The 15,929-nt window shown below is 39.6% G+C and overlaps 1 protein-coding gene across 3 annotated transcripts in view; it reads left to right on the top strand.

The window, feature by feature from the left end:
* Nucleotides 1-12,328, top strand: part of zfpm1 (zinc finger protein, FOG family member 1) — a 96,764-nt gene extending 84,436 nt beyond the window's left edge. For all 3 annotated transcript variants that reach the window (XM_067420403.1, XM_067420402.1, XM_067420401.1), the window contains exons 5-9: nucleotides 5,092-5,194; nucleotides 5,275-5,493; nucleotides 6,964-7,194; nucleotides 7,286-7,513; nucleotides 8,020-12,328. In XM_067420403.1, coding sequence (XP_067276504.1) covers nucleotides 5,092-5,194; nucleotides 5,275-5,493; nucleotides 6,964-7,194; nucleotides 7,286-7,513; nucleotides 8,020-10,367 — 3,129 coding nt within the window. In that variant the 3' untranslated portion in view covers nucleotides 10,368-12,328. The remainder of the gene's footprint in view (nucleotides 1-5,091; nucleotides 5,195-5,274; nucleotides 5,494-6,963; nucleotides 7,195-7,285; nucleotides 7,514-8,019) is intronic.
* Nucleotides 12,329-15,929: the final 3,601 nt, after the last annotated feature.

Genomic DNA, 15,929 nt, shown 5'->3' with positions numbered 1-15,929 from the left:
TGAATGAAGGAGTGGGAATCTTCTTATTAATGAACTTGGCCTGCAGAAATGCTGCCACCTAGTGGAATGAATCAGTCATACGCAAATAATACAGCCTATTATCAGCACCATATATAATGCCTTTATTGTGGTTGAATTTGGATATACTTTGTTACCGTTTCTGCTCATAGTGACAGAGAATTCCTGTTAAATCTGGTATTGATAAGGGGTTAATTTTCCATTAACCCCTTAACTGTCACCGTCCTGTATACGGGACGCCTACGTTAACTTCATTATATTTCACTTAAATCCTAATTATAATCATGACAAACACTAACACTCCTGAAGAGATATGTGTCCATTGTTTTATGATAAAAATTACATGATGACAGTAAAATAGTCATTTATGACGAGAGTGCCCCTCAAAAAACAAACAAAAAAAAAACATCATAACAGCAGTTGTAACCTTTAACTACTTTGTAATGAAAATCTTTTCTTATCTTGACAAAACATAATTTCTTGACAAAACATATCATTTGAGTCTGAGTCTCAATGTTCCATATTTGGTGACTGTTTTATGATGGAAGTGATATTTGGACAGAAATTTACAGGAAAATACATCAAATAAACAATCAATGGAAATTGAATGACACCCGGTGGCTATTTTTGGTATAGCGCCTAAACAAAATTTCATGGGGACTTCAATTTTTGTGATATCAACTTCAAATTTGGAACACAATTTGGTTAGACATATGGCTTTGACTTTGTAGTAATTTTAGAGTAAAAAAAATTGTAAAATGTTTATTTTATATAAAATAAATAATGTTTAGTACTGTATTTTTCATTTTCAATAAATTTAAACTTCCATAACTTTTCTATAATTTAATATTTATAGAATTTATACCAAACTTAAGTCTATATTCCAAAGCATTCATGAATTACAGCCCTTTAAGTTTGGATAGTGCATTTTCATGACTATTCTCAAGAAGGGGGGCGACAGTTAAGGGTTTAAACCTATTATCGTATGTATCGTATGTTTTTAACTGAACAATGAAATGACTGTGTAGGAGAGTCCAGGTGTGTTTCTTAGGATATTTGCCACCTGTCAATCCACACTTCCAACTTTGCATACTTCGTTAAGTTTACTGAAAATTCAGTATACCCGCATGATATCATATCTCCTTCCCAACTGCTGTGACATTTTTTTCTGGGGTTCTCCCCCTACACTTCTTTTCTCACATAGGTAGGAGACGGGGGACATTCTATTATTCTAACCCTTCAACCAGATTCTGTTTCTTGTGATCAGACCACTTTAAACCGTAAAACTCTGGGAGAGTTTTCAGTGATCTAGTAATCGAGTTCATTCAAACAATCAGTCCAAAACAGCGCTATTAGTGAGAGCCAGGCTGATTGCATCAGAGAAATCAGAGAGACTAGAGACTCGAGTTTTTAGTGAATTATTCATTCCCGTGTGTGCTTTGCTTTAAAACACGAGCGTTGTCATATTCTGTAATTTTCTTTCTGAAGAGCGCAATTTTAGAGACGTGCAGGTGTTGTAAAGTAAGCCCCTGAGAGTCGGGGTTATATTGATGCACGTTGCACGAACAACGAAACCATGTATGTGTGCGCTGTTGATCACTGTACAGACACATTTCAGTACATTCGCATTGTTTCCAAAACCATTCAGGATCATGTTTGATTTGTCATGTCTATGTTGCTGTGTTTAATAATCATAGTTTTTATGCAGTCAATTCAAGGCGGTTAATTTACTTTGTTGTTGATCTGTACACATACTATACACTGAATTGTTCTGTAATGCTTTTTATGGGTGCTTTGGTGTTCATAAATGTATTATAAGTATATGCACTTATGCATCATTTGGTTATTTGGTGTCTTTTTTTAGTCTCCAGGGTTTTTGAAATTTGCAAAAATCACCCTTCAATCTGATTGTTCACTTTGCTAGATATAGCAAATAAAGAAAAAAAAGGATATGTTAAACATAATGCTTAATTTCATTATGGCATGCATCAAAAAAATGAATTATCACGATTAATCACACAACAAAAGTGTGATTTAAACTGATTACATTTTTTTTTTATTCATTGACAGCACTATATATTTGTATCGATTTTAATAATTGTGATCAGAAGTTAAATTATTATGTATGGTGTATGTCTGTAAAAAGTGAAGCACTGTGTTACAGACTTATTCCATTTTTTTAAAAAATTTTACTAACCATACCCCATAATGACAATGTGAAAGAAATTTGTGTACAAGCTTGGAACACCTATTTTTGGCCAGTTTTTCCCATTTTTTTATTCAGGACCTCTCATGCTCCATCAGGTTGGATGAGGGTTCGAGTCTGGGCTCTGGCTGGGCCTCTCAAGGACATTCACAGAGTTGTCCCATAGCCACTCCTTTGTTATTTGGCTGTGTGCTTAGGGTTATTGTCCTGTTGGAAGTTGAACCTTCACCCCAGTCGGAGATCCAGAGCACTCTGGAGCAGGTTTTCATCCAGGATGTCTCTGTACATTGCTGCATTCAACTTTACCTCAATCCTGACTAGTCTCCCAGTTCCTGCCGCTGAAAAACATCCCCACAGCATGATGCTGCCACCACCATGCTTCACTGTAGGGATGGTATTTGCCAGGTGATGATCGGTGCCTGGTTTCCTCCAGACATGATGCTTGCCATTCAGGCCAAAGAGTTTAATCTTTGTATCATCTGATTAGAGAATTTTCTTTCTCATGGTCTGAGAGTCCTTTAGGTGCCTTTTGGCAAACTCCAGATGGGCTGTCATGTGCCATCTGGCCACTCTACCATACAGGCCTGATTGGTGGAGTGCTACAGAGATAGTTGTTCTTCTGGAAGTTTCCCTTTTCTCCACAGAGAAATGCTGGAGTTCTGTCAGTGACAATCAGATTCTTGGTCACCTCCCTGACTAAGGCCCTTTTCCCCCCGATGGTTTAGTTTGACCTGGCAGCCAGCTCTAGGAACGGTACAGACATATTTCTGCAGCATTGAAGTTCACAATGATGCAGAAATATGTCTGTACCCTTCACCAGATCTGTGCCTCGATACAAGCATGTCTCGGAGATACAGATAATTCCTTGGACTTCATGGCTTTGTTTTGTGCTCTGAAATGCATTTTTAGCTGTGGAACCTTATGTAGACAGTTGTGTGTGCCTTTCCAAATCAAGTCCAATCAACTGAATTTACCTCAGGTGGACTCCAGTCAAGTTGTAGAACATCTCAAGGATAATCAGTGGAAATAGGAACACCTGAGCTCATTTTTGAGTGTCATGGCAAAGGCTTTGAATACTTATGTACATGTGAGTTTTTGGTTTTTTTATTTTTAATAAAACTTTATTTTGCGTTGTCATTATGAGGTATTGTTTGTAGAACTGAGAAAAAAATAATTAATTTAATCCATTTTGGGATAAGGCTGTAACATAGCAAAATGGTGAAAAAGTGCTGTGAATGAAAGGGGTATGCTGGTGGATGCTGAATTTTAATGGCATGGTATCAGGAAGAAAGAATTAAATGTTTGTGTGCTTTTTGTATTTCTTTGAACATAACATAAAACCATGTATTAAGCTGGGGGAAAAGTCATTGTGTCTTTCAAAGATAAACTGGTGTTTTTTCTTTTCTTGGAAAGTGCCATTCAAAAGCCGTTTTGTAGTGAATAGGCAGCTGAAAATATAAGAACAGAGAAGATCAAGCACATAAATTAGCAGTGGTACAACCTTAAGGCTGTGTACTATGCTGCAGAATAATTGTTGTCTATTTTTAAGGAAAGCCTAAATATATATTTGGCAGTTAATATAAATTTCTTTAATATAATTGTTGATCAATTTTATGTTTATAAGTTAATTGTCTATTTTACATATTACATATAAAATTACTTTATTTCAGGATTCAGTTTAAAGTGTTTAAAGAAAATCATTTTAGGAAAGTACTGTATTAGATATTCCAGCATATTGACATATAATTGCATGGTGACAAAGTCATTTCATACGTATAATTAATACCAAGGGAACTCTTAATTTCGAGAGGAAATGAGAAATCTTAAGCATAAATAGCGTTTATTTTAATGGGGTCATGAATTGGTCTTGTAATATAAGAATATCCTGTAACTTTCAGAGCTGAAAACTAAGTAAAAGAAAAACCTTTTATCGATCTCAGAATATGCCACACCTTGACGTCGTCATAGAATACAACATAAGATGAACCACGCCAGATTCTATAGATCTAACCACTGACATGTCATGACATAGGCCTACATAGAGCTAAACCGGATCGAACTTCTAAGCAATAAACATACCGCACAAGCTTTATTCGGATTTCAATATTATGAATGCATGGATAAACTTTATTTTTAATGATTATCCAGCTCATGTGGGTCAGACATTGCACATTTGTATCACCAACCACATTTGTATCAAAAAAATGTATCACCGGCCTGTCGACGGGCTATCTTAAATAGTAAAATAACTAAGCTTTGTTCACTCTCTTGACATGATATTTGAAGGAAAAATACAACCGCGGAAGTTTTGATAATGCTCTCTGCAACAGACGTGTGTGTGTGTTTCATCCACCAATCGGGCGGGTCAAGTAATAAAAAAAAAAACATTCCAATCAATGGTAGGTGGATGAGAGAGAAATCATTCCGGTTGCTGTTTCTCCACATGCTTTAAAAAAATCCCACATGTACTGACAGTGCAGCTAAAGCTCATAATATGCTAATCTTATCCAATCATAGCAGTGGGTATTTACTTCCAAGTGTTCAGTCCAGCACGCCCATCAAAACAGAGCATGCAGGAGAGCCTCAAAACCAGGGTAGAAAATTGCCTATTATTTATTCATTTTATTGTTTTTGAATGTAAAAACCATGCGAACATCATAAGTTTACCTCAGACAACAGTATAATAAAATTAAAAAAGACAGTTCAGGACACTGAATATTTAATAAAGGACTAATATAATAGGGTATTTTGTATGTCCTCTGTGTTCGATCTTCTGTAAGTGTCCCACTGAATCCTGCTCTATCTCTATCTCTGTTATTTTAGAATAACAAGCTGACCTTGTTTCTCTTTCCCTTTTGTGTGTTTAGAGCCCTGTAATGTCTCTGGAGTGTGAGGAGGCAGACTGCTGGCTCAGAAGAATTCCTGTGACCTCAAGCCTCAGCGAGTCGAACTGCACCATCTACAGTCAGGGTATGACTCAAAAACATATAGACCTCTCACATTCACTACAGTATTTGATAGAGAGTCTAACATGACAGTTTGTTTTCCAGGAGGAGCGTTATTTTGTAAGTTGACACAGGAGCTGTCCAGTGGAGATGCACTTCTGGCAACACTTTCCTGCTCCACGGCGGATCAGTCGGCAGCGACTCAGACCCACGGTGTGCGAGTGAAGGAGGAGCTTGCGTATCCCGCTGCTCTTCACTCTGAGATCCAACTCCTCCCACAACAGGCTGGCATGGCTGCCATCTTAGCAACTGCTGTCGTTAATAGTGAGTCACTGCTTGCTGATAAACACAACATGTAGCAGTTTCTGACATTTTTATGAGCGTGTTTACATCTGCGATAGAGGGATGGTGGGTAGTGTTTTTGCATATGTGCGTAAACCGTGATGCGTAATAGATTCAAACCAATTGTCAGGGGGGTCTTTTCTACTTCCACAGAAAGCTCCATGATATTATTTGGCACTATAACATGGCAATATGAAATACCATAAAACTAAATAGTAATACCATGGTATGTGAACATGGTAATCATTCAGTAGCACAGTATATGTCGGGTGAGTTTTTATTTTATTCAAATATTTTATTTAAGATTTTATTCAGCAAGGATGTATTACATTGAACAAAAGTGACTGATTTAAATTTTACTTAAATGATAATTAAAAGTCATTGTGCATTTCATTTGGGAATGAGACTAATGCATATTTATTTGCATCTTTAAAGTTTCTGGATGTTGCACAATTAATACACAACAGATAAAACTATCATAAAATGATTCGTCCAACAAAACTGCAAAAATAGTGATAATTTTCATACAATTTTGCAATGGCAATGTCTTTTAACATTGAAAAAGGACAAGACTTCACCTTTAAGGTGCTTGCCATTTATGCCCATCGCCAGTAGGTGGCATTGTTGTGTCAGGTCCGACAGTGGAGGAGTTAATTGGCAGGTACAGCCCTCTCGGCTACATCAGCTTAACTGCACGAGGAGTAGGAGTGGACATGGACATGCCATGATGAAGACATGAATCACTGTAAATAAGGCTAAAGGGTAAAACATGATCAGCCCAACTTTGCGCTTCCCACCGCATTAGCTGGGCAGCGAGTAGACGGGATAATTGGGATGTGACGGTTGTTATCAAATATAGCCTGTTCAACATGTGCCCTGACACCAGATCTGCCCGATTACGTGCACACACATTTGCGCACATCACAAATTCGGTGTGCCCGTTGCCGTGGAGATGATGGAATAATTCTGATTGCTTTCTCTGATTTAGAAATGTTTGTGTATTTTGTTTGTGCGTTTTATATATATATATATATATATATATATATATATATATATATATATATATATATATATATATATATATATATATATATATATATATATATATATATATATATAATATGGGTGTATTACTAAACATTAAACATCTCACATATGGTTAAATGCATGAAGGATATCAGTTAAAAGTGGGCTTGCAGAGTAAATCGGATAAATAACATGTCAGGAAAACATTGTTATAGCTATTATCCAGATATTTTCTAATTATTTCTATAATCCATCTTTTGTCTTTTATAATGTACACACAAAGCAAAAAAATATGGAACATCATGAAATTAATAGATACTCTTCAGTAAACATCCTCTGTGATGAACTATTCCTGAATCTTGAAAGGATAATCAGTTGATTCCTTTTTTCTTACTAGTTGTATTTTGTGCGTGTTTGTGTGTGCAGAAGACATTTTCCCTTGCAAAGACTGTGGGATCTGGTACAGAAGTGAGAGGAATCTTCAGGCCCATCTTATGTACTACTGCGCAAGCCGCCAGAAGCAGCAGACTGCTGCCTCACCTCCACAGGACAAGCCAAAAGATTCTTACCCTAACGAGAGGCTGTGTCCCTTCCCGCAGTGCAACAAAAGCTGCCCCAGTGCCAGCTCTCTAGAGATCCACATGAGAACACACAGCGGTAAGACATAAGTATTAACAATGTTTTAGTAAAGTGTCATTTATGTCGGATTAGTAAGTAAATATGTGTGTGTCTGTTAATGTGTCTCCAGGAGAGCGTCCATTTGTGTGTTTGATTTGCCTGTCGGCTTTCACCACAAAGGCGAACTGCGAGCGACACTTGAAGGTTCACACAGACACACAGAATGGTGTGTGTCATGGCTGTGGTTTCATCTCCACAACACGAGACATCCTGTATAGCCACCTGGTCACTAGTCACATGGTTTGCCAGCCTGGCTCTCAGAGTGAGGTGTACTCTCCCAAACTACCACTGGCTGGAGGTAACAGCTCTAATATCTGAACCCTGCAGATCACAAAGAAATCCAATGCAAATTAACATGGAACAAATATAATTTATACTTTTAATTCATAATTACTTTTAATTTTAATGTATAATTTGGTTGCACTTTATTTTGCAGTCCTATTCTGCATTTACATACTATGTACTTATAACAATTGCAATAACTGGGTTATAACTAGGCACTAACCCTAAACCTAACCTTAAACCATGTCGTTAGCTTATATTACCAGTACTTTCTTTGGTAACTACATTGTAAGTACACTATAATTATGTAGTAAGTAAGTAAGTATAATAAATAATGCAATAATGTACAATATATGTTGTATTGTTTATATATATATATATATATATATATACACTGTCTCTGAAACATTTTCAGAAATAAAAATAAGAGTCTAAAAATATTTAAGACATAAGTATTCTTAATCATAAGACTTAAAATAGTCTTCCTGTACCTGATGTCTGTCATTTTTTTCTTTGTGACAGGCTTGAGTCCAGGAGACTCTGGCATTGTTCTGAAATGTCAAGTGTGTGGCTACTCCGCTGACACACCTGCCCTGCTTCAGCAGCATGTCCACACACACCTGGAAGTGAGGGTTCCAGCTGAGAGGAGCCCCACACCCCGCCAGAGCAGTCCTCCTTCTTCTGAGCTCCCAGAAGTGCAAGACAGGGAACTTGCTGCCTGTGTGCCCCGACCTGACTCTTCCAGCCCAGGAGCTAATGGCAGCTCGGCCTCTCAAGACTGCAGTCCTCTCAACCAACTTAACATTAAAGAGGAGCCACGTTCTGACTATGAAAACGATGCAAAGGAAGAAGAACAGGCGGTCAGTCCTCAAGTTAATGCTCTGGAAGCAAGCTCATCTCTGTCTACTTCACCTAAGAGCCCCACGGTGGTGGCCGTTAAGACAGAGCCGGCCAGTCCCACCCCAGGTTCCAGTCCCACACATCCTGAAACAGGGGGTTCGGTTCTATCTGGAGGGGCGATGTTCTTACCACAGTACATGTTCAATTCTGAGGCTGCCATAATGCCACAAGCGTCTGAGATTCTGGCTAAGATGTCTGAAATGGTACACAGTAGGCTTAAACAGGGACAAGGACCAGCGGCCGGACAGCAGAACTTCTATCCACCAGGTTCTCCTGCCAGCGTTCAAAAGGGAGCCACTTGCTTTGAATGTGACATCACCTTCAACAACATCAACAACTTCTACGTCCACAAAAGGCTTTACTGCTCCAGCAGGCATCAGCAAGGAGAGGCAGCTGGTGTGATGAAGGAAGGGGCGGTCACTGCTGCTGCTCCTCCTTCTGCCCATGCTGCTTCCCCCCAGGCTAGACCGGTCAGTCGTGCAGCTTCGGCCTCTCCCAGCTATCCCGACACTGCAACAGGTGGCACAGCCTCTGAGCCCAAGTTAGTGGAGGTGAAAAGTGAGGAACCAGGGATCAAAGATGTCACCTGCTCGTCGTCCTCGGAGGGAGAGGGACCTGGGGGTGGGCAGGCCAGCGAGGGTAGCCAAAGTCCTAGTGGCTCCGCTGAAGACCCAGACGACGATCCCACCCGCACCTTCTGCCAGGCCTGCAACATTCGTTTCAGTCGTCATGATAATTACATTGTCCACAAGCGATTCTACTGCGCCTCGAGACACGATCCCTCCAACCAGCGGCCCCATTCTGGCAAGACCGCCTTCCTTCCCCAACCTATCCGCACACGCAAACGCAAAAAGATGTATGAGATCCACATGGCTCAAACCGAGGCTTTGGCTAATGCCACTGCTTCGCCAGCAGCAACAAGTCTGGGGGTGAAACAAGAGGGCCCTTCCCAAGTGTCCACACCAACACAAAGCTCAAGTCCTGAGGGCGATGGACCCATCGACTTGAGTAAAAGACCCAGACTAAGAGAAAGCCAGAGTGGAGGCAGCATTCCCGCTCTGCCCCTTACTGACTACCACAAGTGCACAGCCTGCAGCATTAGCTTCAACAGCATCGAGAACTACCTAGCCCACAAGACCTACTATTGCCCAGCAACTACCCTGCAACCGCAAACTATGGAGCAGCTTAGCCGGCTAAAGAGACCAACTTCCACTTCGCCGAAGAACCGAGCTGTGGACCTGCACCCTGATCCCAAAGGGCTTCAGACAGGTAAAACTGCAGTGGTTGCGCATCCATCTACCTTGCTTGGCTCTGAATCCACCCCTCCACAGGTGCAGGGAGCAAAGACCCCGAGCACCTCCCCAGTAGTGTGTCCCTACTGCCCTCCCAACAAACTGCTGACCTGTGATCTGATGGAGCATTTTAAAACGACTCATGGTCTGGTGCTCACACTACAGCAACATCTCGAGGCGCAGTCCGCCGGAGTCAGTCCCAGTCCTAGCCTTAGCCCTCGGGAAGGAGCTCCTCTAACCCCTCCTAAACGAAGCCCTCGGCCCCGTAAGGACAGTTTGAATGGCCGGAGCATCAAGTTGGAAGCAACCTCTCCTTCCTCACCTGTACTTAACGGAAGCCCACTAGAATCCCAGTCTGTGGGGTCTGGTTCTCCAAAAGCCGCACCCCCTGCCCTCTCCCCGACAGGAGTAACTGTATCACCTGTGCCTGAAGCGCTAAGAGAGGTTGGGCAGCTAGGCCACACCCCCTTGTCCACACTCCTCCCTGAAAAGGCGGTCCTTGCTGTAAGCCACACCCTCACAACTCCATGCATGCCTAAAACACCCCTCACCTCACCCCTGCAGAATGGGAACACGCGCTACTGCCGGCTGTGTAACATCAAATTCAGCAGCCTCTCCACTTTCATTGCACACAAAAAATACTACTGTTCCTCTCACAGTGCCGAACACGTCAAGTGAGCCCTCCACCTAGTCAATTCTGCCATTCCTCTCATGCATAGAAGTGCCAATCACGGCACTGCCCGACCTGATCTGGACAGAGCATGATAGCAGGACTGTTACTAGCCAGATACTGAGGTCTCCATGCCGATCATGTTATCTGGTGTTGTTACTATGGTAACTTATTACATGTTATGGGTCAAGTTTTTAATCACACTAAGACTACCTGCACACAGAATGTGCCCCACTGACCTATTCCCACATCCCTGCAGACTTCTCATTTCACCTCTTGAGTTTAGAAATCTGCTGATGGAAAGTAACCCTTTAATTAGCTTTGAAAATGGGGTTTTAATCACTCCTGTGTTTTTATGTTCCTTCTAATCAATGATGGCGTTGTATATTTGTAAAAGATTGTTTGTCTGAGCCATTTTTGTTTTTTGTTCTAAATTGCTGATTTGAGGTAAATTCTGACCCCTAGTGGAGGTCTCTATAGAACCCAGTCTGCATATTTTTGTCAATACACTGACTCAAAAAAATGGAGTAAAAACTGAGTAACCCCGTTGAAATTGGTGTTACCTGGTTACCAGTTTAAGATGAAAGAAAAATGTGAAGAAACTATTTACCATTTGATTCCTAATGCATTTCATGTGAGTTAAATACTACCTAGTTTCTTTTTAAAGAAATACTTTTTTTGTTTTCATACTGTTAAAAGGAACCATTTCAATCTTCAGCGTGGTGTATTTTCTTGGTTTGTGTCATATCCGACCTTTTTGCATTGATCAATTGGACTTTAGAAGTAATTATGTAAGTGTTGGTCTAGTACGGGAGAAGACAGCTATACTGTCTCAGTATTTGGTCTTGGCTCCCAGACAGACATTTCCCAGCAGATGGATTTGCATTTCAGATCTAAGGACTGTCGTAGGGTTTTAGGGTTTGGATTTTAAACAGTGTAACATGTTTGTTCTGTCTCTAGTCACCAGCTCACCATGACTTTGTCCCTGACACAAAACCTTCACTGCTTCAAATCCAAAACCCTTATGACCTACTGAAAAAGTGCCATCTGTACTCTGACAAACTGTCATGGACATGCAAAGAAAGGCATGTTTGTTTGGTCTTTTTTCTTTTTCTTTTTAACCTTAAAATGAAGTATAGCATAGAAAAGATTCATATCAATGTCTTGCACACTGTTGAATAATGTTGAAGGCCACTGAAAGCAAGAGAATTGGAAACTGACTCATTGCTTGTATTGCTTCTTTCTTAAACTGGCGACGCAGTGTCACTCTTGTCCTTCTCTCGTTTACTCTGTTTCTCTTTTGGTTTTGCATTCTCAATGATGACTCAGTGACGTTTTATGCTCCTCTACATGTGCGTGTATGTTGAAAAGAACAGCGTCATGCAATCTATCCTTCTGTGCAGGCTACCTTGGCAAAGCCTTAACAAAGACTCTCGTCACTATGTCTGAAACAACGGGTCACTTATGTCCACGATGCTCGTCACTCTCCCCACTATGTGGACTTTGTGTATGTTACAAGTGGTGTTTTCCCATTTCCTGTGTTACAAAAAAAAAAGAAAAAACCTCAGTCATCTCTGTGGTAAGAACAGGAACACGCAAGACTGCGTGCAAGTGAGAAAAGTTTCAAATTTCTCTCTAATGTTGTGGTTTGAAACGGTGCTGAACCGTCATAAACACAGGGGCGTTTACAATTCCATTGTTTTATCGTTTAGCGACTCTCGCAAGTCCAAAAGACCAGTGCTGAGAACCTTTTACCTTTCCAGATCCCTTTTCTATTGCACTGTGTTGTACAAAAATGCTGAATGTTTTAGTTTTAGAAGCTTTTTTGTATGTATTTATGTTTTTACAGCACTTTTTCTTGTCCAAACTTATCCCCGAAGGACTTACTCGTGAATTTAGAACGTTCTAACACAAGTGAAAGGTAATTAAAATACTTTGTGAATAATTAAAAATGTTGATGGAAAAATAATGAATGTCAACCTTTTTCTTTGGGTTTTTTTTTGGTTTTTAATTTCAGCTACAAAAAGTTCCACTACACACTTGTCCAAACTATGCATGGGAAATAAAGAGTCCAGAAGGACATTCAAAGTGCAAGAGAACTTGTCGTACTCTTCTCTCTCCAAGTAGTTTGTAAACTATGATGCAACACACGTTGTGCATTCTGGGAACTTTGCATAGCATTTTCTTATGACGAGACGTTTATATTCCCCTTTGGCTTAAAGGGTTAGTTCACCCAAAAATGAAATTGATGTCATTAATGTCTCACCCTAATGTCATTCCACACCTTACACCGTAAGACCTCTGTTCATCATCGGAACACAGTTTAAGATATTTTATATTTTAGTCCCAGAGCATATGCAGTCAATGCCCACTTTACTGTCCATGTCCAGAAAGAGAATAAAAACATCATCAAAGTCGTCCATATGTGACATCAGTTGGTTGATTAGAATCTCATTAAAATACATTTTGGTCCAAAAATATCAAAAACTGATTTTATTCAGCATTGTCCTCTCTTCCCGTGTTTCTCCAAAAAGATTCAAACGGTTAATGAATCAGTGAATCGATCAATGATTCGGGTCGCCAATGTCACGTGATTTCAGCAATTCAGATCGCGTCAAACCGCCAAACTGCTGAAACCACGTGACATTGGCGACCCGAATCATTGATCGATTCACTGATTCATTAACCGTTTGAATCTTTTTGGAGAAACACGGGAAGAGAGGACAATGCTGAATAAATTCATAGTTTTTTATATTTTTGGACTAAAAATGTATTTTCGATGCTTCAAGAGATTCTAATGAACTAACTGATGTCACATATGGACGACTTTGATGATGTTTTTATTCCCTTTCTGGACATGGACAGTAAAGTGGGCATAGACTGCATATGCTGTGGGACTAAAATATAAAATCTTAAACTGTGTTCCGATGATGAACAGAGGTCTTACGGGTGAGGAACGACATAAGGGTGAGTCATTAATGACATCAATTTCATTTTTGGGTGAACTAACCCTTTAACCATTGACACAGAATGTTCATAAAGGTGGGACATTTTATTTTATGTGTGAATGTGAGAACTGTATAATGAACTGTTTAGATTATGCCATTTACTATCCCTCATGTCATTCAAGCACTGTATCTTGTTCTTTGTTTAGTGAAACACTAAAGAAAATATTTATTTTAGAAGAACATCCAAAGTGCTTTTTTCCATACAACTGAAGTGGTGTTTTTCTACTGTCAAGCTCCCCGAAAGCAAACAAAAGACCCTTTCCAAGTCTTCTAAATCTTTGCTTTAATGTGTAAGCCTATAATTTCAGACATGTTCATCTGGTTCACAAGGCTTAAGCTAGTCCCAGACTAAAATGCATATTTGTGCTGTATTAACTAAAAGGACATATCTTAAGTTACAGTATGTCTGTGCCAGTTTCGTCTCTGGTTGCACACCAGTTTTTTGTGTTTTTTTTTCTTCTAAGGCACATTTATAAAAGCTACTTAAAGGAACATTCTGACTTTTTGGGACTTTAGCTTATTCATCGTATCTCCCAGAGTTAGATAAGTCCATACATACCATTTTTATCTCGGTGCGTGCCATAACTCTGTCTGAAGCACTCCCCCGCTAGCCTAGCTTAACACAAAGACTGGAGGTAAATGGCTCCATTAGTGTTGTAGTACTTGACACCGGATCATTTGAGATCATTTTTTGAAGGTCTTGTCTTTGTCCCCACTGCATTTGTACTCTGTCTCGGACTTAGAGGACTCAGGATTTTATCTCAAGACCACAACTGCAAGGATAAGACTAAATTGCTGGTGCATTGTCTGATTTAACATTATTCATGTGATTAGATGTAAAACTTAAAATGCAATCAATAACTTGTTTGTAATGTGATTTATCTTGTTACTGTGCTGCCAGGTTCAAAAGCAATGCAGCTTTGTCTCAAAAATGGCCAAAATGTATATAAATGGCCAAAGAGTTCTGAGATAGTTTTTTAATATATATAACATAGAATATAATTACGCAATTTCACAAGAGCAAGAGAGCTGTTTCCATGAATATAAGTGTGATTGCAAATCATATTGATTTATAAAAACGTTTTTGCCAATTTGGCAACGTTTTATCTAATCTGCTGCTTTCAACAAATCGTTTAAATAAATAATTCAGTGAATGTTAAAAGTTTTAATGTCAAATTAATCTTAACATTATTTATGAAGGTGTAATTGTACCAATTAAAATGCAACTTCTGTGCCATTCATTTTATTGTCAGATATTTGATTGGTAACAGCGCTATTGGGTCATATTATTCTAATTATATTTATTCATTAAATATTAGTAATTTCTCAAACAGTAGATATGGATCTTTAAGATGAATTTAGGGTGTGCTGGTCCTGTCTTGGTCTTGGTCTCAACCCAACAAAGTCTTGGTCTCGACTTGGTCTTGGTTTAGGTGGTCTTGACTACAACACTAGGCTCCATCTAGCATACTGCTCAAAAAGTCACAATGATATTATGCAGTCGCCTGAAAATAGGCTAACTTCCGTTAACATAACCAACGTGACAACCTGCTTGCACAGAGAGCTTGCTGGGAACTATTTTCAGGCGATGCGTAATATCATTGCGCCGCTGCACCCATGGTACCGCAGCAGAGTTCCTTGATTATTACGCAGCAATGAGAGTATAGTTCCTAGCCACATCGGCCTGGAAAATCGCAACTTTTTTTCTCATGGGTCTTAGTACACAATGTAACTATACACGTGACAACATGTAAATAGGAAAATGTCATTATTTTGTCCCTTATTGAGCAGTAGGCTAGATGGAGCCATTTGCCTCCAGTCTTTGTGCTAAGCTAGGCTAGCGGTTGGTGCACCAGACAGTTATGGCACGCACGGAGATGAGAATGGTATTTATGGACTGGTCTATCTTTGGGGGATATGATGAATAAGCTAAAATCCCAAAAAATTCGATGTGTTTCTTTATATGTCGTAATTGAACTAAGGCTTAATCCTGGCTTAATCTAAAACCTGTCTGTTAAACCAGGCCATTCATTTACTATAAATATTACCTTTTGCCATGCATAATTGTTTTTTAGGAGTTAGCATTAGACAAATCCATCCACTTTCGCTGTATGGAAAAGCACAGAAATCATGAACAACTAAAGGCCATTGAAATATTGACATTAGTGCTATTTTTTAATACACAAAATAACACATCTTTGGGGTATCTTCCTAATGCAGTCGTCATGCCTGCAATTTCCTGCTAACAGAAAGCATGTATTAGAATTGTAATGATGTTCTGTTCTACACTACAGACAGCCTACAAACAAGTTCACATCAATATTTCACAGACTGAAGGTTGTTGTACAAGGTGAATTATTTTCCATTTCCCCCCCTCACTTTGGCCATTATTGTGGTGGTGGTTTTCAATTCAAGCCTTCTTGATTTAAAGGTACTGCCCATGCAGCCATTCCAGAAGCATCATGCTTTTAGAGCACACGCATTAAAACCAAGCTGTAATTATCTGAATAAAGTGAAGCTTTCTTGCCTTGAGTATCAAGGCTATTCCGCCCCGCTCTTTAA

This window comes from Pseudorasbora parva, chromosome 16 (assembly GCF_024679245.1).
Source record: "Pseudorasbora parva isolate DD20220531a chromosome 16, ASM2467924v1, whole genome shotgun sequence".
Lineage (NCBI taxonomy): Eukaryota > Metazoa > Chordata > Actinopteri > Cypriniformes > Gobionidae > Pseudorasbora > Pseudorasbora parva.
The sequence above is the reverse complement of the archived record's forward strand: the minus strand, read 5'-3'. Positions and strand labels throughout refer to the sequence as shown.